The sequence below is a fragment of the Eutrigla gurnardus genome (genome assembly GCF_963514095.1).
Source record: "Eutrigla gurnardus genome assembly, chromosome: 8".
Lineage (NCBI taxonomy): Eukaryota > Metazoa > Chordata > Actinopteri > Perciformes > Triglidae > Eutrigla > Eutrigla gurnardus.
Genome location: NC_139922.1, coordinates 20,727,079 through 20,751,620, shown reverse-complemented (window position 1 = coordinate 20,751,620; position 24,542 = coordinate 20,727,079). Strand labels below are relative to the sequence as shown.

The window sequence follows — 24,542 nt, the reverse complement described above, 5'->3', positions numbered from 1 at the left end:
CACCTTCCGCCAGCCCTCCACCTGACTCTCCTAACGGTGTGTCCCGTAATAACGACACTGCCGCCGTGATAACAACACAGTCCCTGCAAAAAAATAAAAACTCGGTGGGTTCTCGTGGCGTTTACACGGCGATTTACATTTACCTGCGAAATCTTGCGACGACGTGCAAAAGGGCACATTTAGCACGTGTGTTCAACGTGAAGCCTGAAATGCTGGTGAAAGTATTTTTTTAAAGTAAAAAAAACACCAAAATAGTTCCCGAAATTATTATGTGGTAATAATGTTTTTGTACAACTTCCTTATGAACTGAAACAAATGGCATTAAACATGTTTTACAGATCATTAAAAGCAAGAATAATGGTGCCTTCACGTGCTAGTCGGAGAATCCGCCTTCGCAATGGTGTGGTCGGAATTACGACAATGTCTAGTTAGAGTGACATTGCATAACTTTGCACTGCGCTAGCAGATTATAGTCCATTTATCATAGAACGATAAATAACATTGTTACATGTTGCATGTTGCCATTACTGAATCTGTCATGTTGAAAGGTTCTCAACTATTACCTCCGTGTTTTATTAGGACTTGAGGGGGCGTCCATGTGCAATTTCAGGGCAACTCAAATTTACCATAATTCAGATACCACTTGAAGGTAGCATAAGAAGCTATGCTGTAGCTTGTGAAAAAATACTATCCCTTAGAAATAGATTCAGAAAAGGCTGAGACATTAGCAAAAAAATGCTAATATGCTACATTTCCCCCCCGTATATCCACAAGCTAGCATGATCATTGTGGGTATGTTAGCATGCTGAAGTTAGCCGTTAAGTCAAAGCACAGCCTGACAGCGCTGCTAGCATGGCTGTAGACTCTTAATCTTATTGATAAATAACCGTATAACCAATCAAAGTGAGTTTTTTTTTTTATAAAATGGCAACACAAAATTGCTGTTATTAGTAGCTTATAACTAATCTATAAAGCATTACTAAACAATTTGTAAACCATTAATAAAACCGTAAATTGTGACTTATGTAAAGTTATGAAGATGACTTCATAATAAAGTGCTGTAATCATTTTACTCTAAATTAAAGACATTTTAATCTTTTTATTTTTGCATTTGCATATTACGGTATAATTCACAATCGGCTACATCCAGTGTCAATATCGAATTTTGCTAATCTCAGGGCAAACAAATGAATGATAACTTCCTAGTTGTAGTATCGTCTTAATCTGCAGCGCCAGACATGCCAGACAAACAGATGGCAAGGCCACGTGTTGGTGTGTCATGTAAAGAATCAAGATGGTGTCCACTAAGACCAACCACAGAGGTCTAATTTAAATACACCACCATGCACTTAGAGTTCAAGATCTATATTGTTTTTGCAAACCGGAAGTGAAGGAACGCTGACTAATGGTGAGATTTACCAATCTTTTGGGGTTTTTTATATGTTGAGCCAGAAGACAAAGAATTTTGTTATGCAATTCTCTGGAAAAACACTGAAATCAAACTAAGAACAGACTGTTTTTGTTCCTTATTTCTGTGCCCTGTATGCTACTTGCACATTTCCTCATTAGCCTTAGAAGCAACATTTCACGTCAGTGTTGTAAGCAAAGTGTGTTTCAAAGCCACCAAGTCGCCCTGAGTTTCAGTGATTGTTTCTCGCTGCAGACAACAAAAGCTCTGTCAGCCGGACAACTGCTTTCTGATGCCTGAGGGTGAAATGGCCAGGAAACAGGAAAGTAACTGAAAAAAAAAAATGCAAGTTTGGACGCTCACTGTTTGTTACTGTGACAGAAACCAACCTTGAATCTAAAGTGGCTGAACACACACAAAGGGGGGCAGCAAGCTGTGTCTAACTTGTATCAAGTTACAACAGCAGGCATGCCCACAGTGCAAACATCCTCAACATTATGATCAAGTTTATAACATGGTCCTTTTTACAACTCTCATAATCCTGAGCAGCTTGTGATCATACAATTATACGAATAATGAAACTGTTCTTTGACAAGTTTTCAAAATTGTGTGAAGGTTTATTTTGACTTTGGGTCAAATTATGGCCCTAAAATCTTAAAAACTCTCCAAAAGTAATTCTCTAACTGGGCTCTTTAAGAATGCAAAGCACCAATCAGAGCCCTGGATGTATACAGGATGACCAATCAGGTGTCACCTTACTGCCCTGTGGCTCACATTAAATCAGATGGACGACATTTATGAAAAATGTCAACAAAGCTGAGAGCCGTTTTAAATCTTGTTTGAACCTGAGTTATTATTAGTAAGTAAAAGTTGCAGTCCAATGAAAATTAAATGAAATTTGAATATATAGAAAATTCAAACTGCTAGTTAGCTGATTGCTGAACAATTTCGAATTTGATTTGAATTGTCAGTAACTTACTCATACAAGAACAAGCCTAAATATCTGATATGATAACTCCTTTCAGTGATTAATGCTGTGTAATCAAAATAAGACTACAATGTCAACTTTTTTGTCTTGCGTGTAAAAACGTTAAATTTCAAGGTCACCCTCGCAGCCGGTTCTATGCATTCTATTCCCAGATCCGTGAATCCGCCCTGATTGTTTACATTTGAGGAGTTGGCGATCGGAGGCTGTTGTCCCAGATGGATTTAGCCTGTCTTTTGTTAGAGGTCTGTCTAAGGGCAGACCAGTCACATGGTAACCGTGTAATCCTGCCTCACATGCAGACGCTGTTTGTATCTATCTGCAGAGTTGGCCGTGTTCTCTACTGACAACCTTGTGACTCACCTTAAGTGGAGCATTACAATGCTCTGTACGGCAACAAGCAAACAAGATACACACACCATGAAGGCTATAAAGCCAACATGTTGGAAAACTACAAACACAAGAACAGAAAAAGCCCTGGTGGCGCCTGTTATTTTCAAGCGCAATGTTTACCCATCTTAGACAGAGATAGACTAATAAGACCACTGCTCGCCTGCTTGTCTGAGTCCTGGCTGCTAATGCTTCCAGTGAGCATGTCAGGCTTAATCCCACATTACCGTGGCTATGTTAAATGCAAGCATCTGACTGTCACACACTTCCAAGAGGAGCCCCCACGCAAAGGCGTTGACATAATCAGAATTTCAGGTCGATAGGCCCCCCGCTTAAAACTTCACAGGCATCCTCAGCCCAGTGAGTGCACGACATGTCGGTGGGAATGCGGGGGAGAGTGACCGGCTCTCTCATTGCAAGACAATCCTATAAAGGGATCTTCTTGGTGGGAACCTTTCGTTCAATTTCGTGTGTGCGTAGCCTTTGCCGTGCCATTTCTTACATAATGAACGGCTGGGGCTACACAACACGAGCCTTAAGTCTGTAAGTCTGTCAATGGAAATGTACACGCAGGCTTTTGGCGGCGCCAAACTCAGACTGAAACTACAGTACGCAGCCAAAAAATACTGCATACATGCTGCTTTTGTTGTCAAGCGTTGTGGGGTTTTTTTTTATACATGACAATGTGAAAGTGGAGTATAAGATGGAGTGAGGGAAGAGACCGAGCTTTTCAGGTCAGGCTCTGGCTAATGGGCTTACCACTCTCTCTCTCTCTCTCTCTCTCTCTCTCTCTCTCTCTCTCTCTCTCTCTCTCTCTCTCTGGCGGTAATCCCTAACTAATAGCAAATTAGGATATTGGCAGTGACAGCAGCAGCGAGTTATGTCTTCGGTCGCCTGGGAGTACGTATCAATACTGTGGGACAAGGTCGCAGCGGTGCAGGTTCGTCTGTCCGTCACAGCAACACAATGCCTTTCAGACAGACGTCGTAGTTAAACTTGATTTTAGACGTCATGGTTGCAAAACAGCACAAGAGATTGTAGATCCTCCTTCCCTCAAATGTAATAAAATACTCCGTTAGAGCTTTTTTTTCATGACTTTTCTACAGTCATAGACAGCTGTTGTTATGAAATGAATCCACCAACTACAATATTAAAAGGCTAATTTAACTGTAATATAATTAAATAGTATTTATGTACAATTAATATAAAATCTTATGGAGTATCTTAATGTTATGGAGTATCTACACTGTTTTATTGCTACTTTTACGTGGGCTGCACGGTGGCCCCAGGTTCCTTCTGTGTGGAGTTTGCATGTTCTCCCCGTGTAAGCGTGGGTTCTCTCCAGGTTCTCAGGCTTCCTCCCACAGTCCAAAGACATGCAGGATGGGGATAGGTTCATTGATGACTCTTAATTGCCCGTAGGTGTGAATGTGAGAGTGAATGGTTGTCTGTCTCTACATGTCGGCCCTGCGATGGACTGGCTTCCTGTCCAGGGTGCACCCTGCCTTCGCCCAATGACAGCTGGGATCGGCTTCAAAGACAGTCAGACAGATGGTAGAGTGACACAGCACTGTGTGTTCTCCACGTGTCCTCATCCACACAGCACCTTAAGTCAAACGTTCTAACAACATTGAAAAAAGTATGTATACAAATGTATTTATTACAGAGCAGTGTCTACTGATTAAAAAAACATTGTTGTTAGGAGGATAAAGAGACATATTTGTGCTGTTCCCACATTTAACTTGTAGGTACCTGCCCTTACAGATTCCTGTAATGTGACTAATATCACACTGTTTCATTGTCTCATGCAGTGGTACAAGCCAAGAGATTTTTTCTATTTTTTTTTTTTTTTTTTGTCTGCAAAAATATTGAAATCATCCGAGCAAAAATGTTTTATACAGATTTAACTTGAAACAAATGAATCATAACTCAGATGGACAAAAAATTCACACATACTGTGTAAGTTACAATACACTACAATATATCCCCTATGTCCCGTGAGGGAAATTTATCTTGGACTCGAGGACGGCACACAGCCTTGATAGTTGCAATGAAACGAAATACATTTAAGAATATGGCTAGCTTGATTCAAGGAAAATGGAGGACAAAGATAAGTTAAAAAGGTGACCTGAGCATTCACGGTTTGACCTGCTTCCAGTCACATATGGATGAGTTGCGTCAGCATCCAGGTAACATTTTATTTTGGGTTGATCTAAAATAACTGGTTTGGGAGTTTCCCAAGTACCCGTATGTTGTCACATGCAAGCTCGGAGAAGGAGCTCAACACGGCACAAGCTCATCATACAACGTGAACCCCTGCAACTTGAGGGTATTCAAACTGCTTGAATTCCAGTGTGTCGCAAGCTATTTGAAAAGCATGTTTGACATCAACATATAGATAAGCATAAAGATACATTGGATAAGTCACATTATAGTTTGGTTATTATAGGGCTTCAATTGTGAATTATTCAAGAAATAAAGGATAATCTGATCAAACACCGTTAGCTCTGTCAGCGCTTTTGTTTTAGTCTGTAGTGATAACGCTGTTAGCGTTGTTAGCACAGTCAGCTACGAGCGTTGCCATGTTCAGAGCTGATGAGAGGCAACTGAAATGCCCCCAATCACGTATTATGCTCTTTTAATGTGAATAAGAACATCTGATTTAGATATATTTAGATATAAGCCTCGTGTTAATATGCGTGCCAGGTTATTTAAGTGAATAAGTTCTTAAGTCAGTTCATTTGAATTTCAAGGAAAGATTAGTAAAGCTTACGATTAGTCAAGCCGTTCATGTTTAATCATTTATAGGATACATATTACTAATATTTGCTCATTAACTGAAATCCAGTTGAGTACCTGCACTAGAGGGAAGTCAGGGGTTAATCAAAGTCACTCAGGTTCATCCTCTGGGTATCCTGAATAATTAAGCCATATTCATGGCAATCTGTAGAATTGTTGAAGAAACATTTCAGTAAAAGCCAATTATTTAAACCTGCTGGTGGCGCTAGAGTTTAAAAGAAAATCTATAAATAGCTGTTTGTCCAGGCTACTAATGAGGCTAAAAAGCTGACATTTTACAGTCTTGAATCCAGACTCACAGTTTTCAGCCTTCACAGTGTCCCACTCTGACTTGAGGCCAGTGAAGAGGCGTACAGACATTGAATGGGAACAGACTGAGGCACCAAGCAGCTATCGCAGAGACGCTGGATTGACTTGTAAACACAGTCTCCATGGATATGAATGGAGTGACGAGAAATATAAGTCTTTCCATTTACACTGCATAAATCCAGTTGTCCCAGCAGTGTGATGTCCATCTGAAAACCCAATAAACTGGACATTCCCACCCAGGACCAAAACCACACCGAGTTGCTTAGCAACAGCCATTAAACATTTGCAATGGAAGCTTGCTTGGGTAATAACTAATTGTGTTGTTTATTCTTGTCTTTTCAAACATGTTATCCTTCAAGAGGCCAGGCTGGAAGCCAACGGTTTTGTTAATGGATGGCCTTAGTGTTTTCAGTTGAACTGCACTTTAATGTATTTTTACAGCAGCTCTGCTTCACACTGCACTCCCTGTTGGGGCTTTGAGCTTACCCACTGTTCTAAACCTCAGGGCTCCATTAAGGTGACGCACAGCTTTTTGTCTTCACCTCCAAGACTCTTTGCAACGAGAGTGATGGAGCCAACGGCGACGCCAGTTAGAAACTACAGGGTCAGTCCAGGGTCAGTACACGGACACACACGTAGGCACATTTAAATCACTGCTAACATGTTACTGCTCCTCACTATTTACTGCCCTTCTCCACACCTTTGTGGACGTGTGACGAATGTCGAACAGATCCATTCAGAAAATGTCCCCATGCACAAAGAGATGTGGGTGATGAATGCATGAACAGGCATGTTTCTGAGGCAACCCGCCTGCGACCTCTGGGATGATAAGCTGAGGAATGGCACCACCTTGAGGCGCCTTCTTGAACTTGATCTTAAAAATGTACATGCATGGTTGTAATCAGTCTGAGGCACACAACTGTGAATGATATTTTATTTATCTAAATTAAACAATTTTATTCCACTCTGGGTGAATATTGTAAAACCTTAGTATTCTACTGAAAACACACTCACAACTTGTTAAGACCCTTTTTAGTTATTATTAATACTGCTCATGAAAAAGCATGAGGAGTCTAATGCAGCTCTATGAGGCTGCATTTGAGCTAAATGCAGATTCCTAACATGCTCGTGTAATAAAGTTAAACATGCACTTTATTAACCATTATTATTTCCTATTTGTGTAGTTAATTTACTAAGTATTTAATTATTTAGTTATTATTTACTTACTTTTCCTGTGGAAATGACCTAACCGCGCTGATGGTAAGTTTTGTGAGGAAAATGCAGCTGTGTTATGATGTTATTTTCTTTGAAAATAGAGCCGTTTATGTTGTAACCTTTGGTTATATAGTTTAATTAGTTAGTTTAATTGACGTTCTCCGCAAACTTCATTTCTACATTTCCTGGAGTAAATAAAAATGTTATTTTGCGTGTTAAGGAGCAGGCGTTCATATAAGAGAGCAGAAGGCCATGAATATGTTTTAACGTGTTATACTGTATATTTGTTGTTTCTGTTAGTTTCTCAACTCCATGCACCATTTTATTCTGCCCACTAGGTGTCAATGTTTTCCCTCTCGTATGTTTTTTTTTTTATAATTTAATTCTTACCATTATTTAGTATAAACTAAGTGTTTTCCTGTTAATTATAAAAGGCTTTTGTTTTTAGAAATATGTGCTCAAAGGCATTGTATGTATTTTGAGATGAAAACGAAAGACTGTTGCTTTGCTTTGCTGATGGAGCAGAAGTGCAGAAAAGAGACCTAAAGGCTATTAATATGATGTTTGTCTCCTGCAGGAACAAGATAAAACTCCCTCCAAGTTGACATCCTTGTGCCCTTCTCACGTCTGGTACACGGGGGCTGTGACGTCACACTCACATGACTGAGCTAGCTAACGTCTAAAGCATGGACTCCCGTCTGTTCTTCTTATATCTGGCCTACTTGTGGGGAGTAAATCGCTGGGGACCAAAAGGTATATGTCTGATTGTGCACTGCACATGACACCTTCAGTAATGGACTGAATGAAGAGCGAAAGGGCTCGGTGGGGGCGGGGCTTCTAGACACATCGGCTAATGGCATGCTAACGCTAGTAAATGGTACCTTTCCTTCGCTTCCCTTGAGTCAACGAATTAACAGGAGCAGCGCAAGGTTGCCGTGTCAACTTGTCAAGTTGTGTACGTTTTTGACATACTTCATTAATAACACAAAGTACAGACCCAGGTAACTTGCTGCTCCGGGTAGCTAGCGGAAGCTGGGTAGCTAGCAGCGGCTGCCCACTGTTGTTTACACTGTTCCCACTATTAGCTGCTAGCCACAGGCTCAACAGTCGCCATGTTGAGAGCCATGTGGAGGCAATTACGTCGACATTAACTCAAATACAGAGAGACGCACATTATCAGCATATTTGACTTAAATTTACAAAATATGTCAAATAAAATATGTCAGGAAAACAGATATTGTACGTTAACAAACATACAATGTGATTCTATCTACTTAACTACATTATATTGTGTTTTAAACCATGCATTAAAAGTTTAATGTAATTGAAACTAATGTAATTAGTTTAGCAGATACTAATAAATCAAAGTTGGAGGTGCTAGATGAAAAGTCAGAGGATCATCAAAGTGATAACAGATCCTCCTGTGAGATGCGCACATCTAATAGATTTTTTTCTGGAGCAAATTCGTGGACTGAGAGACTGCCACCAAAAAAAAATGTCACGATGAATTATGGTAAAACATATTCAATTTCATGAGGCCATAATGCCACACTTCAAACATGACAGCTAATTAAAACACTGCTTATGCTTGCAATACCATGTTTAATTGCCAAAAGCTAATAGCAGTAATTCATACATTTTTATAATAGCAGGGTGAGACTGAGAAATTAATATCAGCAATTTGAAAACAAATCTTTAAAACCTCCCCTGCGTTCATGGTGGATTTTACATGCAAATAGTTTAGTTACCATTATTTCCTCGTGCACACACTGGGCAAGACAGGTTTGCTGTCATACAAAGCAGCAGGAAATATGTTTTTCCATTTGAGGTTAAAACAGGGAATATGTTCAAGAGGAATAAGTGTAAGAATAGTCAGCATCACACTATCTGAGTGGTGAAGTTCAGACTGCCATATCCAATCAAATCCAAAATAAAAGTAGCATGCTTCTTCTGCGCATAATATACATATTAAAACTATATTCTTTGTAACTTAATATGAGGATTTAATGAATGAAGTGAACTTAAATTAGTCTTTTTTACCCATAGTTATCAAGTGCAGTTTAAAAGCACTAAATTACCTGCTAGTCTTTATTCTAGCAGCTTCAAATAAACCCTAAAATAAATCCATGCATGTGTAAATATATCCTACACAATTTCCCCCCAACCTCTCTTGCAGAATGAACAATATTTGTCTCACTCAAAGAATCATTTAAAAGGTGCAACGATTCTAATCGTCTAAGTAACTACTGTGGAAAAAAAAGTGTTCATTAAAATATCCCTGGCTGCCAAAGTGATTCAGACCAAGCCACGCAAGGCTATTTGAGTCAATCAGCAGCAGGGGGCGCTCCTGCTGGTGCACAGTATGGGCTGGGGGGAATTATTTCTTTGGCTGTTGAGTTCAAATATCAACATTTCTCCAGATTCGCTGACTCCACCTTTTATAAGAGCTTTCTCTGAATATGCATCACAAAAGTCTTTGAAAATATATATTCTGTACAATATACTGTAAATAAAATAAAACATTCAGACAGACACACGTTGTCTTATCTATGTTTGCGCCTCTGTTTCTCTTCCCAGAGCATCCAGCTCCAAGACCTCAAACCCTCCGACCCCTCAGCAGTAAATATTGATGCTGGACAGCAGTTCCTCCAAGGCCTCCAGTTTCTGATTTGCCTCCTCTATTGCGCTGTAAGTCTTCACATTGCTGGTGATGTGGTAACGGATTTCGTCCACCAGGGGGATGGAGTCTGTCTCTTGCCGCTCTTCCACTGACTCAGCGTCCTCTTTGATGATGTCTGCAAACTCGGGCTGCTCCACCAGCTGTGACAGACAGGTTAGACAAGTGTTCATTTTTCTTGTGGGGGGGGGGTTTGACCAGAACATCCAGAACATCAAGCTCAGCTCACAGGTGTTAACTTGCAAAAAACTGGAGTCTAGCTCATGCATCTCCCAGACACTACAACAGTATCATTAAATGGCCTCAGAAGTGTCTTCTTATGAAAGCACTATAAAGGAACAGTTCAGCATTTTGGAAAAGCTGCTTATTTTTTCTTGCGTGAAGCAATTATTTTGCCCATCACTATTGCATACAAAGTCAACGCAAAGACAAATAGGCGCGAATGAAGCAACACAAAAGCCGATCAGCGTTGAGATTCTCCTCCTGTTGTGACTGAATCAGAAAAAGGAGACAAAAGAGAGAAACAGACACTCACCCGCTCAATGATCTTGGCCATGAACTCTGTGCATTGATCCTCCAGCCGAGAGAGACGGAAGAGCTTTGCCATCTTCCACATGTACAGAACGTTGTCCTCACATATAGTCTTAGCGAGCGTCTTCCCACAAAGACGCTTCAGCCCCGGCAGGAGATACATGTCGGCCACGCACAGCACGTCAAACACGACCTCTGTTATTAGCTGGAAAAGACAGAAAAAAATATTCAGTCACCAGTCAGATCAAAATGATGAGAAAGGAAATGTACCAATCCAGCATCAACATAACTATCAACTCATTAATTTAAATCACACTCTTTTAGGATCCTCCTTACCCTGGGAATATGCATGAACATGCTTCGTAAGAGCAACATTCAATAACGTAACAGGACATTCAACAGAAGTAATTGGTTGATTAATTAAGCTTTTTCCTGCTACAAACTATTGCCTTTTAAAAGTCACTATCGGTCAACCTCTAGTTCCCGACCGATATATTATTGAAATATTTAAAAATCTGAAATAATTTCATCAATTGATAATATTAAAATATTGATTATACCTACTTTAAGTTTAAAATCATGAAAATAGAACAGTTTTAATGAGAAATACTAGAGGAAAAAAGCTCTTAATAAAGTTACACAACACGCACACAAGTCCAGGCTCATACTTAACAGTAGGAAAGGTTTATCTTAAAAGGAGGTTCTTCTGTTTCATCGTTTATGACTCTTTGGCTGCTCGACTTGTAAGCAAACTTTTCTTCTTTTTTAATTATTTTTTTTATTAAAGTTTGCATCCCTGATTATCAAATCCAACGGAAATAATCGACACTAACCTCTGTGTCATCGGTGTAGATGTAGTACATGACATGGATGAATATTTCATGGGAAATATTGTGTAAAGTAATCACTGGGGTGCCGGGCTGGGACTGCAACTGTTCTCCCTCACTGAAGTGATCCTCCAGCAAGGCTTTAAAATAATCACTACGTCCGCAGAAAAACGCCTGGAGGGAAACACACACACAAAAACATAAGTATTTATTTGAGCGACGGGGAGGGGGCGGCGGCCTGTTATGTGACAGGTGAATGCTTTTGTTGTTCGTACCTTATGACACAAGAAGTTAAACCCGTCGACTCTGAAGCAGATGTCGGGATACGTGGGGAAGCGGTCGACTCTGTTAAAGGGAAGCTCACCAAATCCAACCTGGGCAATCGACAAAAAAAACAGTGTAAAATGCGCCTGTTAACCATTATAATAGCAGCTACAGTGTTTTTCATGCCATGGCGTCTTTACTCTTAGTTCAATGGGAAGTGCACAGTCTGCTAACTGAGCCATCTCCTCCTGAAGTTGACATCTGTGAGGCTCCAGGCTGAGAACCTTCACACAGACTCCTGGCTTGTTGAACACTTTGGGTATGAGTAAAGAAAAAGAAAGAAAAAGAGTCACTCTAAGCTCAAGTGTCGAGTCTCACGAGACACTACAGTTAAAATGCATTTTGAGAATATTTGAAAAGCTGTATGTATTACACTGTAATACACACAGTGGTGTAAACCAAAACCTTAATTGCCTTACCAAATTCATACAACTGTTTGCATTTTTTCTCCAGCTCCTCTATTAGAACTTCCATTTTGCACTGTTTAGCAAGTCGTCTGCAGTCCTCCACGAGGCTTACGTCAATGTCCATTCGTCCTGTAACAGTAAGAAGAACAAAATGAATGACAAGAGTCAAGTTTTTTTTCTCTCCCCATGACAGGACTAACAGTAGACTAGTATGAGTGACTAAAACGGACATTCAGTTAAGAAACAAATAGTTTTATTGCGATAGGACACACAGGATTTGAGACTATTTGTGGCTCACCTGTATATGAATATTGCAGGATGGCTCCAAAAGCTGAAGGATTGATCTGAAATCAACATACAGATGTAGATACACAATATGCCTGACACTACCAAGTAATAACAGACCCCGAAACGTGCAGCAACGCAGAATTAATCTACCAGATATACACATTTTTACCAACCAAAGGATGTTTGAGTGTGATCAAGGTCTTCCCTTTCCATTTGGTCTCAAACATATCGGTGAAGTACTCCGAGCGTGCACTGAGAATGCATCGGTGGGCCGTAAATATTTGCCCATGAACCAGGAACTTGACGTCGCTGCGTTGACCCTGCTCCAGTAACCTTAAGCAAATGGAGATATGCAGGTTTACAAACAAACTGTCAAAGTTGTTATGCACTATCTTTTCATTTTCTTGTTTGTTTTGACTGTAAACGACTGAAACATTCCGTCTCCTGCTGTAGATGAACTTACATGTGCAGAAAGTAGTTAAAATCATCGCGCTGCATGGCGTGGACACTGATGCACTTATAATCTTTGAGCAGGCGTCGAACCGAGTCCTTCAGACAGCCATACATACACCTCTCGCCGTCAAACGTGTTGGCTTCACACTTGGCACCTGAAAGTCAAGAAGACAAAAACATGCTATTATAATGCTCAACATCACACTAAAGTTGTTTTACTGCTTTTCTTATTATCATGTCTGTCAGGGGAATCATGCAATTGATTGCATGAGCATCTATGAGTGAGTGACTGTGCACCTCTGTGTCTGTCCACGGCTCATCTCACATTCTGCTGCAGCAAACTGCATAATAATTTGGTTTATGCCAAATGTAGCTTTGTGTGGTCGTCGCAGACTGAGTGCACTTTTCTAGTTATGTTTTCACTATTAAACAAACAGCCTTACCATTAGCCAACAGGTACTGGACCAGCTCCTCATGACCACAGAGACAGGCATAATACCTGAAGAACAAGAGCATTCACATTTTAAGCTGTTCGGGTAACAATGCCATGTTAGCAAGAGAAGTAGATTACTAGTTCAATTGTACTCACAAAGGGGTGCTGTCCCATTTATCCCTCACATTGAGGTCCACGTCTCTTTGTTCAACAAGGTATCTTGGAGAGAAAAAAGAAATGAGTGGTTACATAAATAGAATGGGGTAAAACATGCCATAAACCAAGCCATTTACTACAAAAAAAACGTCAAATGTGTTATGTGTGTAAATCAGACAGGAGAAACATGGCGACCAAGTATGTTTTTATCTATAAATGTACATTCATTAAGATACTGATGTTTTAAGATGTTATAACCCACCAAAAATACTTTATAAATGAGACCAAATAAATGCATTTAGGTAGGCTATCTCATTCTTTTCGCACACCAGCCGTTTCATGTCAGAATAAATATTATAAGCAGGCTCCAATTATCAAAACAATACGAACATTCATTCAGGTTCCCTCATCTGGCTCAGAGGTACTGCAGATATATCTCAACATTTATTTAGACTCTTAACTGTGTGTCGCAATCCTGCATTGCTGGAGAAATCGTTTTTTTCCCCTGCAGATTGTGGCTGACTTAGCTGGACAGTTTAACTGGGGGTTGTGTCCCGACATGTCTTGATTAACTACAGCTTCCTTAGTAAATGGACATACCAAACTGTCCCAAAGCAGAGGATGTCAAACATCACTCAAAAAGCTAAGCTGTATAGCCGACGGCTACAACATGAAGTTAAATTCTCCTCACACTGTTAGCAGAGACATTATTTACTTAATGTGGTTTTCAAAATAAAGCATGGCACAGGTCTATGTATATAGGCACGGAAGGCAGTTGACAATAAGTATAGACGGCATAACACTACAATATTTAGGCGTTTCATGGATGCAAATAAATCATGGTTGTCAACCTGAAGGAGTGAGGGCTCCCCCGTGTATAACAAGTGTGCGTTTTTGCATCAAGCCATTCCACTGAGCACTAGATGTCTCGGTGCTTTAACTCTCAACCAAACCATGATTTATTAGGCCGCGTGCTGCCTGGATTTACAACATATTTTAAAAACATCATTAAAATGCACATGGAATTGAAACAACGTCTAGGCTCAGACATCTACTAAACAATACATTTTCAAACCTGAATAACCCAAATTTAAACATCTACAAGTAGACATCTAATATTCATCTATCGGAGTGGTTTATATGTGAAATTGTTCAGCGGGATGCAAGCGAGATGGGGTCAGAGGAGATTTGCACCCTTCCTAGTGACCATTGCAGACGCTTTGGACAAAAGCGTCTGCTAAATGACCTAAATGTAAATGTAAATAGTCACCTGTTTTCTTCTATTTAAATGGTGTCCTAGATTATTAGTAATCTGTATCAGCCCTGAAAAAGACATATCGGTCGGCCCCTGATGATGATGATAATGATGATGTGTTGCAAACTGTCTGCACAAGACAAGACGTTGTCACATAAATCCCACATGTGCACAGAAGGTGTTGAAGCAGCTGGCCTGCTGTAATCCCCTCTACACGGTCCACAAGGGGGCGGAGCTTCAGGTGGCATTAAACGCGTTCACAAGTGCAAGCCATATCATGTTTGTGACCAGTGATGTCTCCACCTTCATTCTATTTGCGGAACCTGTGTGTCTGAACACAGGCAGAAAGTTACGTTACGTCTAGAAAGCCGCTGTTTACACGTTAATGCTAAAGTTACCCGCTGGGTAATCGGAGCTAACGTTAGCAAACCCGACTTCCGTGTTTACATCCCCATCCTCAGTTAGCATACTGGGGTTTAGCTGCTGCCTTGTCGAGAAAAAGCCGCACACATAGATGAACTAAATTATGTTAATCTGTAAATAACAAGAAGAGCAGCCGCACACAAACACACAGACAACCGAGTCAAGCCGTCCGCCGAGTCGTTGGTTTAACCGTACCTGACTCTACAAATGTCGCCCTTTCTGCAACTACTAAACAAGTCGAACACGTCCATGATCCCCGCGGCGTTTTCGGTCCTCTGTGATGCATCGAGGCGGCCTGTCTACCGGACAGGTGAGCGGACGATGGTTCGGTGTAGCTTTCGCAGTTTGCTCGCTCGGCGCTGAGGAATTCGGCTGGCTGTCACTTTTCTTGCGCGGTTGTTGTCAAACTGCTCGGGTTCGTCTGTGTTTTGGTGCTCTACGTGCTCCGGCGGTCACGTGATTGACTGTGTACTTCACGGAATAATGGACAATTGGCGACGCAAGACAGCACACGTTTATTATTCTCCCTAAACAAAAAACGTTAGCATACCGCTGTATTTTTTTATTCACATCACCTAACACCAACCGATTAAAAACATATTTCATAACGAGTAATATTTCGTTGCCATTTCTATTCACAGGCATGACTGGCAGCTCGTGTTAAAGGCCATAGAACTTCCAAAGATCGGAGCTCACGCAGGTCCCTTGAATGCAGCACAGGTCAGTGCGTTGCATCGTTTGTTTACTCTAAAAACACTGCGTCAGAAATGGCGTATTTTCTTTTGCTATCTGACTTTGTTTTATTCTCTTTAAAGTTTACAGATTCACACCACAAAAAGAAAGGAAAAAAGAACAAAATGTCCGGGGCTATGCTGCAGCATTTGGTTTTGATAAGATATCATGTACTACTTGGAGATATCATTATTTATACTTTTTTATTACTAAAAGCAACTTGTTGCATGTATGAGAGAGAGCAGTGTGTCATGATTTATCAGGTGAAAACATCATGCGTAAGATAAATCAACACATTTTCATACATGACCACTAAATTATTTGCCAAATGTTAACAATCGTTGAATTTCTACTAAGCAAACAAGATAAAAATTGCTTAAAAACGCGCATGGCTGCACACAACCGGAGGAGTGAGTGCATGCTACGTTCACCATAAGGGAATGTTATTTGTACATAAGTATACAGCATACATAAGTCAGCATGTAAAAAAACTTTTAAAAATGACTAAAGATATCTTTGTTGACTAAGAAGGGACAGCGTATACGAGCCAAAGTCACATCACATAAGCGCAAAATAACAATCAAAGGGCCACACCCGTGTATGAAACACTCATTTAATTATTCCTGCAAATTAAAAATTCCAAAAATGATGATGAAATTAAAAACAGTCATGTTTGAGCTCTCATACAAGGGATTTTTTCAGTTGGAGTTTTGCAAGCATCTGTTTTAACAAGGAGATCTGAAGCTGAAGTTTTTCTCGCTCCAGCAGGAGGTTTTCCTTCTGCTGTTTCAACACGTCAGCCTGCAGACTCTCTGTGAGTAGAAAACAAACACACACGTGCACACACACACACACACACACACACACACACACACACACACACACACACACACACACACACACACACACACACAATGAGTACAAGGCATGGAGTAGTGAAGTAAATATGGCATTGTCAGAGACAACATTAAACCTGATCAAATATATAGACTGCATGTTTTGACAATCTAAAAGGCACAGGGGTAACTCAGTGTTCACAAACAAATTATTTCCTGCTTCTGCTTCTTTGCCGTTCTTGTCTTTTTTAACCACATCTAGCAGGATTTCTTGTGTGAGCCAAGTTTTAAAAATGCATCATGATTAGATTTAGCCACAGTCCTTAGTCATGTGGTGAACCAAACTAAATGACTAAGATGTTGGCGCATCAAAATGGATTTTAATTTTTCAGTTCCAGGAAATAAGCTTTCACCTCAGTTTTCTTGTTCTTGCCATGTTATATGCAGTTGTTTATGTCCTAATGATTTTTACACGGTAAATAGATGCAAAACAGTCGGATTGTGGTCTTGACTCAATTTTGACCTTGTACTTAAGGTGGTTTTGAATTTGCAGTGCAGAACAGAAGTCTTTGCCTCAAAGGAATAAGCTGGACAAGGGTTTGGACACGCATGCAATACTTGGATCAATTTGTTGTTGTTTTTGGTCTTTTAATAAGCTTTCAAGACAACAAGGAGCATTCGCACTTGCATTGTCACAAGTTCAAAGTTTTTTCCATAAGCAAAACCTTTTATGTTGAGCAGGAAAATTCCAAGCATTCCCAGTCATTACATTCACAATGCACTATAAATGTTAAAAGAAGTATAAGTAGGTCAGCTCCTGTCCCAAATACTTCACTCGTCTGTCAGTGAATTACTGTTTCAGTACCTGGGACATCTCCGTTACCCGACGCTCGCTGGGCTTCAACGATGTCACATCTTCGCTGACCCGTTGTCATCCAGAAAGGTGGAACTCCGAGTAACTCCACCTCAACGGGGTAGTGGTCGCTCACTCTCAGGGCCTGCAGGGGGACGCACAAAACTCAGCGAGGAAGGTTGTTGCGACAAAACTCAGAAGTACTGAGATGATGAGGGACAACTCACCTGTTCTTCTGTCATAGCGAACTCCTTGTGGAAGTTGAATGTCTTGGCTGAGTTTGGCACAATGGCTGCCAGCATATCTTCTCCATACACAACAATTCTGTGGTATATATATGAATTCCATTAATTCATATATAACGCCCATGTGTACAGTTTCTTACACCTCCTCTGGGATTGCATGTATGAAGTTAATAAACTCAAACATGCCGGTCGTAGGTGTGATCAGTTGATGTTTTTGCCGTGGTGTCCACGTCATCACCGATCAGCCAGTGGAAATTCTTGTCACTGCGAATACGAATCTTCTTCATCTCCTTGCGGGTGACGTATGCACCATCTGCATTGAAATCCCCCAGGATCATTATGTTCTAGAGGACATCAGAGATGAAAAGCTCTTTTATCCTCTATTGTGATACAGAGACTTCCCAACAAAAGAGCCATGTTATTCAAAGATCATTTACAGGCCACATAATTGGTGCGATTCTTCTGCTGTGAGGGTATAAAATAAGAAACAGAGTGCAATTATACTTCTGTGACGCCAAAGTACAACAAGATGATGCAACTCACGTCAGTTTTCCATTTGTCTTTGACCAGCAGGACGACCTCGTACAGCTCATCCAGCTCTTTCTCCGAGTCCCATGGTTTGGTGTGGACCGGGATCAGCACTATATCCTTCAGCACTGCAACCACAAACACTCCCGTAAGTCGCAAACACTAATCTCTCCGATAACATGCCCGATCACGACACATCTGACATCATGTGTGGATGCACATGGCCGACGCCGACTGATATAACTTGATGAACCTGCCCTCTGCGCATTTGACGTCAAACTGAATCCGTCTCATTCATCTTGAAAAAACAAACATGTCCATATATAGACGTGACTAAGACACACAGCAACCGTGCTCTTAAACACTGATATCTGATATCTTGTTATGTGATAACTACTGACCTGTGTTGCGCGGTTTGAAGTGGAGAATGTACGGCTCCCTTGCAAAAGCATCAACGTTGTCCACCTGGTTGTCTTCATATTGATAGAAGTCGATCAGGTCGACAACATCATCTCTTCCAGTGGGACGAAAAATTGAGTTTTAGTGCAGCCGTGTGACGGTTGCGTTACAAAAGTGTTCCAGCCTGGCGACGTGATCTTACCTGTACAGAAACAAAAACTGTTCCTTGTATCTGTTTCTCCCCAGGCGGCTGCTGAGCTGCAGAGCGTAGTGATGGGTTTTGTTGACTCTGACAGGACAGCAAAAGGCACAAATAGTAATAAAAAAAAAACACATTAAAAAGCTTTGCTTCATTTAGAAATGGAAAAAGATACAAACGCACTTGTGCAGTTCCTCTAAGAACAGTTTAACCGAAGCTCCGCTGACATCCACCACCTCCAGGATCACTATGATGTCGTATCGGGACGCAATCTACCACAGACAAAAAGACAAAAGAGGACTCTCGTTTTATGTGAACATCAATAAAACAGTTAATAACAATGGTATGATTTAAGAATTGTTATCTACTCTTGATATTCAACACTACCAATTTCTAAAAAAAATGACAAGCCACACAACACTATGCATTTCCAAAAAAGCTCTTGTCCCTGATCTGTTACAGTGTAATGTGAGCTGTGTTTTACCTTGACGAGTGTTGACAGGACATCTGCGTCTGAGACTTTGGTGAGTCCGAACCTGTCTGCATTGAACGAGGCAATCTTCATACCTAACAAGAGAAGACTCAATGAGACAATTCAATTTGTGTCAAATACATTTATAAAAAATCTTCTTTGTCGATTTTAATCCCACACACACACTGACACAGTCTCCCCAAGCATTACTAACCTTGATGGGACGGTGTCGTCAGCCTTGACAATCCTCCAGAATAAACTGACACCCGGTTGCATGGGAGACTTATTTTCACAGTAGGTGTTTATTTAAAGGAAGGCTATGATTGGGTAATCAAGGGAGAGTTTGAAAAAAAGAATTGCAGCAGAGATTGTTTGACACCAAGAGGACAGCCCAGTTCTTTTGTTTATGACCAGGTACCACCAACCGTGGCGTATGGCATAAAATGAACTATCATGTGTGTGTTAATCTGTAAAGTGTATATTAGATTCCCCAGAGTCAAATGCTAATAAATGTATTTTTTTTATGTATTTGGTGTCATCTGGAGTCAAACAGCTCAACTGTCTATTGGATCAAATGTTACAATCATGAGCTCCTAGGCACCCAGGAAGTGAGTAAATGAGGACCATTTAAGTAAGTAAACTAAAGTGGGAATGTGGGGATGCCTTTTTCCCAGTAGAGTAGAGGCTCACAACTCTCTTTTTTTAACCTCGGATAGACCCAGCGCTTACACTGAGAAAATACTTGTTTTACTCGAATCCAGCACACTTGAGGCCGCAGAGCAGCCCTGAATTCCAGCGTAACAATGCAGCCTCCACGGTGGAGGTAGGTGGGAGAACAAATGACATGTGTCAGACTGGTTTACCCACATTGGGGAGCCACATAACTTTACTATCCCGTCACACCCGAGCATGCCTATAAAGTTGGACCCAAGGGATTAATAGATGCACAGACAGCTCAACCACCACCCGACCCTCTCCATCCTCTCCACGGCTGAAATCACCGCACGACACTACCATGAGTTTCAGGAGCAAGCACAGCAACCGCCCAGGACAACGCACGTCACCGGGGGGATTCAGTAGCCGATCCATGGGATCCTACTCCATCCCTAAGATCAGAAGTGAGGGCAACCGGGCGGCCTCGATTACAGCTGTGACCGTCAACCAGAGCCTCCTCACCCCCATAAACATAGACATCGACCCCATTGTCCAAGTTGTCCGCAACCAGGAGAAAGAGCAGATTAAGAGTCTCAACAACCGTTTTGCCTCATTCATTGATAAGGTAAGAGGAAATTTCACATTTCAAACTCTTGCTGGTAGATGTTGAGTGTCAGATTGAATTAATTTCATAACCCTGATAATCCATTTGGATACATTATTAGAATACGAACTGAACTATTAAAACTATTTAAATGCCAATGGCTTAGTTCATCTTGATAAAAGAGATTCTGTTTGATTTGGTCGGGCCTTCCTCCTCGTGCCATAGGTAAGATACCTGGAGCAGCAGAACAAAATGATGGAAACCAAGTGGAACCTGCTGCAGGGTCAGACCGCCGCTGCCTCTAACATTGAACCCATGCTGAAGTCCTACATTAGCAACCTGCAAAGGCAGCTGGAGATGAGCAAAAGGGACAAACAGAGACTTGACACGGAGAACATGGGCATGCACAAAAACGTGGAGGACTACAAGACAAAGTAAGAAAGTGGTCATGTCTGTGAGCTAGAATGGGGGTGGTTACTAAGTAAAGAAGTCATATCTGCAAGAGTAAATCATATTTGTGGGCTGTTTCAGGTACGAGAAGGAGATCAACAAGAGGAATGATGCAGAGAATGAGTTTGTCTTTCTCAAAAAGGTACGGTGTGCTGCTGTCATAATGGCTATGAGCGTGTATCTTTAAAGAAAAACAACTCAAGCTCTTTTCTATAAACTCATCATGATTTACTAAGCATTTTCTCTCTAATAATTTTCCTTGTTGGGCTACAAAACATTATTTTCTGTTAGCACGGTCATAACGAAACAATCTTGGCCTCACATTTTAAAGGGATTAATGTAGAATGTAAACATGTCTGTGACATTCAAAAGGTTAAGTTTTGAGAAAATAATTGTTTTGATTTTTTACTGCTTGCTGCAGGATGTGGACGCAGGCTATATGTCCAAGATGGAACTGGTAGACATGGTGTCTGATGTCGATGATGAATTAAGCTTCCTCAAGGCTCTGTATGACCAGGTACACAACCATTCGCTGTAAATAATTGTAAGAAAATATGTACTTCTTGCCGGGTCTTCTTATGATTGCTGTGTTGTTTTCTAAAAAAAGGAGCTGCGTGAGCTGCGAGAGAGCCTGAAGGAGACCTCTGTGGTGGTGCAGATGGACAACGCCCGAGGCCTGGACATGGATCAGATCGTGTCTGAGGTGAAGGCTCAGTATGAGGACATTGCTGCTCGCAGCCGCGAAGAAGCTGAAAGCTGGCACAAGAGCAAGGTAAAGAATTACGATTTGAATCATTAATAACTACATGTCGGTATAGAATTTGTAGTGAAACAAGTTCCTCTGTAACTAAAGCTCATAAATCTACGAGACTACCCTGAGTCTTTGACGCCCTTGTGAAACCTGATGATTCCTGATCTCCCACCTTTTGTTCCTGGTTTTGGTCTCTGCCGGCACCAGTTTGACCAGATGACTGCCGAGGCAGACCAGCATGGCAATGAGCTGCGTAGTACCAAGGGGGAAATATCTGAACTCAACAGGATGATCAGCCGCCTGCAGAATGAGATCCAGGCTGTAAAGGCACAGGTGAGGTTTACAGCATACCTGTACCTATGTTGAAAATGAAAGGCAACTGGACTTGTTGTGTGGTCTTAAAATGTGCCAGACAATGCAAGCTTTGAGCCTTAGGTTCTGCTGGTGTGAATAAGTACATTAAAATATATTATATGGAATAAAGGCAACAATTAAACACATTAACAACAACAGACTTTATTGCTGTTCACAGAGTTACATGACATGACACATTCTCAATATCCAACCTTCTGTTTGAAAGAAGACACGCTCAGATCTTATTGAATGTTTACACCATCTATCCCTGCACTGTTTTCAGTGTACCAACTTTGAGAACCACGTAGTCGAAGCGGAGCAACATGGGGAGGAGGTCATGCAGGATGCCAAGGCTCGCATCAGAGACCTGGAGCTGGCTTTGCAGAGGGCCAAGCAGGACATGGCTCTGCAGGTCAAAGAGTACCAGGAACTCATGAATGTCAAGCTGGCCCTGGACATAGAGATCTCCACCTACAGAAAATTGCTGGAGGGAGAGGAGGAAAGGTGAGTTGCACTGGTACATCTCAACAGGGTCAAGTTGTCATGGCATAATAACTCACTGGTTGAAAGATAATTTAGGCTTTTAAGGGGGGAAGTTATTTTGTTTTAATCGTCAGTTTGAGGTCACAGCATCGCATTCCTGACAGATGAAATCGGTCCAAAACATTTATACACAAAACAAAGCAAATAATAAAGACAACACTCGCCCTAACTTGATTTATTATCTCAGTAAACATTGAAAACATGAATGTATGGTCTCAATCTCACGTTTCAAATCTTCTTCAATACTGCATGATGTTTATTTAGTAAATGATGGTCCATTTAGAGTCACATAGACCCTAAAGCAAGATAGGGCTACATTGTGATTGAACGTTGCTACCGCAGCGTCACTACATATTCCAATGCAATTAGCTACTACCATTACTTTAACACTAAGCTTGTAAAGTTGACCTTGAATTATGAAGCTGACTTTGTTCACACCAAAAGCCAGATGAATCCAGATCCAGTAAGGTTGCTGCTCTGCCGCTTGTGTTCGTCAGATCCACCCGTTGCTCCTCTGCAGTCTAAATATGGTCACTTCTAGGGATTGGTTGCAAAAATTCCAAGATGGCATCAGCCAAAATGCTGAATTTGAGGCTTCAAATCCGTAGTCCACAAACCAATGGGTGACATCACGATGACTACATATTCTATACTGTCTATGATAGGGAGCAGATACCCTGAGCAGGGATTCCCTGGTTCGATTCCCAGACCTTTTGCTGCATGTTATTCATCTACTATCTTTTCCCCACATTTCCTGTCTCTCTAGATAAAAAAAAACAACTCACCCCGCAAACAGACTTTTATGTTGTTTCATCGTTAATAACATTTTATTTTGCCAGTACATCGATGCTTACAGAGTTGTGTATTTTATATGTATTTCCTGCCTTCTCACTAACAGACTTGGACAGGACTCTATTGTCAACATTCAAACAGTGTCCACCAAAGGTAAGTACCTCTTGAACTGAAGACTGAATACTATTTATTCTACCAGTGATATTAGCCTTGTTAGCCTGCATTGTGTGTGTGTTTGTTTGTGATATTTCTACTATCATTTCCATTACAGCCAGCCAAGTTAAGAACCAGCTGCTGCGTAAACCAAATGCAGTTTTCATCAAGACCTTGGAGACCCATGACAGAACATGCACACAATAGCCTGCTGGATATCTGTGGCCATTTAACTCCAACCTTTCCAGAAATGTCTTTGTAGCCTACAATGAACCAACTGCACAAATGACCCACATGTGTTTTATTTTTTTTATTTTTCTCACTTTAATTATACTTTCCTGTGTTTACAATAAAGTTGTACTCTTAAACTTGCGGTCTCTCTGCTGGCCATCAGGGGGTGACTCCTCTGGTTGCAAAAATAAGTCTGATTGAATATAAGTCTATGAGAAAATGACCTTACTTTATTCCTTACTTTAGTTTTAATGCAATTGAGTGTGTGGAAGTGGCGTGCTGTGGGGAACTAGGCTACATTTACAAATAAGAAATACTGTTGTTTTTTTATTATTGTAAAGTAACATTGACAGAAATCATAATTTAATTTAAAAAATGCTTATATTATTTGGCATATTTTATATTCATACTTCCAATTGGACCAGAAGAAAGTCGGAACATCCAATAATTGAAAATCATAATGAAGTCGTATTTTCAAACCCAGAAAGCCATCAGAACGATATCCATTTATAATGCCTTAAAATCCTCTCTTTAGTTTTCTATAATTTTTTTAATTAATATGTATTGTATTTATATCATTGCTAAATTGTAAAATCCATATTTTAAAAAAAGACCGTGATGTACTCGCACTTCCGGCTGAGAAAAAAAAGGGTTGCTGGATAAAACGCATCAGGTAAGGAACGTAGCTAACTTAGCTAGCTAGCTAGCTAGCAAGCTAAAGTAACGGACATGTTGGTGACGTACTTTGCGCCAGACGGGAGATGTAGTTCTCCGAGCGGTTTCACGCAAAACGTAGTGATACCGCGACAAAACGGGCACTTAATTTGCAAAATTAACTTTTAAATTGAAAAATATTGAAGTAACCG

The 24,542-nt window shown here is 40.8% G+C and overlaps 2 protein-coding genes and 1 pseudogene across 4 annotated transcripts; 1 reads left to right on the top strand and 2 right to left on the bottom strand.

The window, feature by feature from the left end:
- Positions 1 to 8,688: 8,688 nt before the first annotated feature.
- On the bottom strand, positions 8,689 to 15,335 carry abtb1 (ankyrin repeat and BTB (POZ) domain containing 1). Its single transcript, XM_084014601.1, has 12 exons — positions 15,076 to 15,335; positions 13,203 to 13,265; positions 13,057 to 13,112; positions 12,624 to 12,768; positions 12,334 to 12,493; positions 12,171 to 12,216; positions 11,885 to 12,001; positions 11,606 to 11,718; positions 11,417 to 11,515; positions 11,148 to 11,315; positions 10,319 to 10,519; positions 8,689 to 9,926 (listed from the first exon to the last, which is right to left on the bottom strand). Exons 1-12 carry the CDS (start codon positions 15,129 to 15,131, stop codon positions 9,720 to 9,722), a joined length of 1,431 nt encoding a protein of 476 aa, XP_083870727.1. The 5' UTR covers positions 15,132 to 15,335; the 3' UTR covers positions 8,689 to 9,719.
- Positions 15,336 to 16,209: 874 nt separating this feature from the next.
- LOC311017116 (deoxyribonuclease-1-like) lies at positions 16,210 to 19,481 on the bottom strand. Of its 2 annotated transcripts, XM_084015279.1 has the most exons (10): positions 19,359 to 19,481; positions 19,157 to 19,239; positions 18,856 to 18,944; positions 18,676 to 18,762; positions 18,476 to 18,588; positions 18,090 to 18,202; positions 17,733 to 17,890; positions 17,529 to 17,625; positions 17,314 to 17,446; positions 16,210 to 16,424 (listed from the first exon to the last, which is right to left on the bottom strand). In XM_084015279.1, the coding sequence occupies exons 2-10, from the start codon at positions 19,235 to 19,237 to the stop codon at positions 16,294 to 16,296; spliced, it is 1,002 nt and encodes a 333-aa protein (XP_083871405.1). In that variant the 5' UTR covers positions 19,238 to 19,239; positions 19,359 to 19,481; the 3' UTR covers positions 16,210 to 16,293. The 2 variants fall into 2 exon arrangements, with proteins under 2 accessions (XP_083871405.1, XP_083871406.1); XM_084015280.1 differs by lacking the exon at positions 19,359 to 19,481 and having other exon boundaries at positions 19,157 to 19,337.
- A 285-nt stretch (positions 19,482 to 19,766) lies between these two features.
- On the top strand, positions 19,767 to 24,081 carry LOC311017115 (keratin, type II cytoskeletal 8-like; annotated as a pseudogene). Its single transcript, XR_014599287.1, has 9 exons — positions 19,767 to 20,423; positions 20,628 to 20,836; positions 20,934 to 20,994; positions 21,274 to 21,369; positions 21,460 to 21,624; positions 21,811 to 21,936; positions 22,241 to 22,461; positions 23,399 to 23,445; positions 23,564 to 24,081. The product of XR_014599287.1 is annotated as a keratin, type II cytoskeletal 8-like (transcript).
- The last annotated feature ends 461 nt before the right edge of the window (positions 24,082 to 24,542 follow it).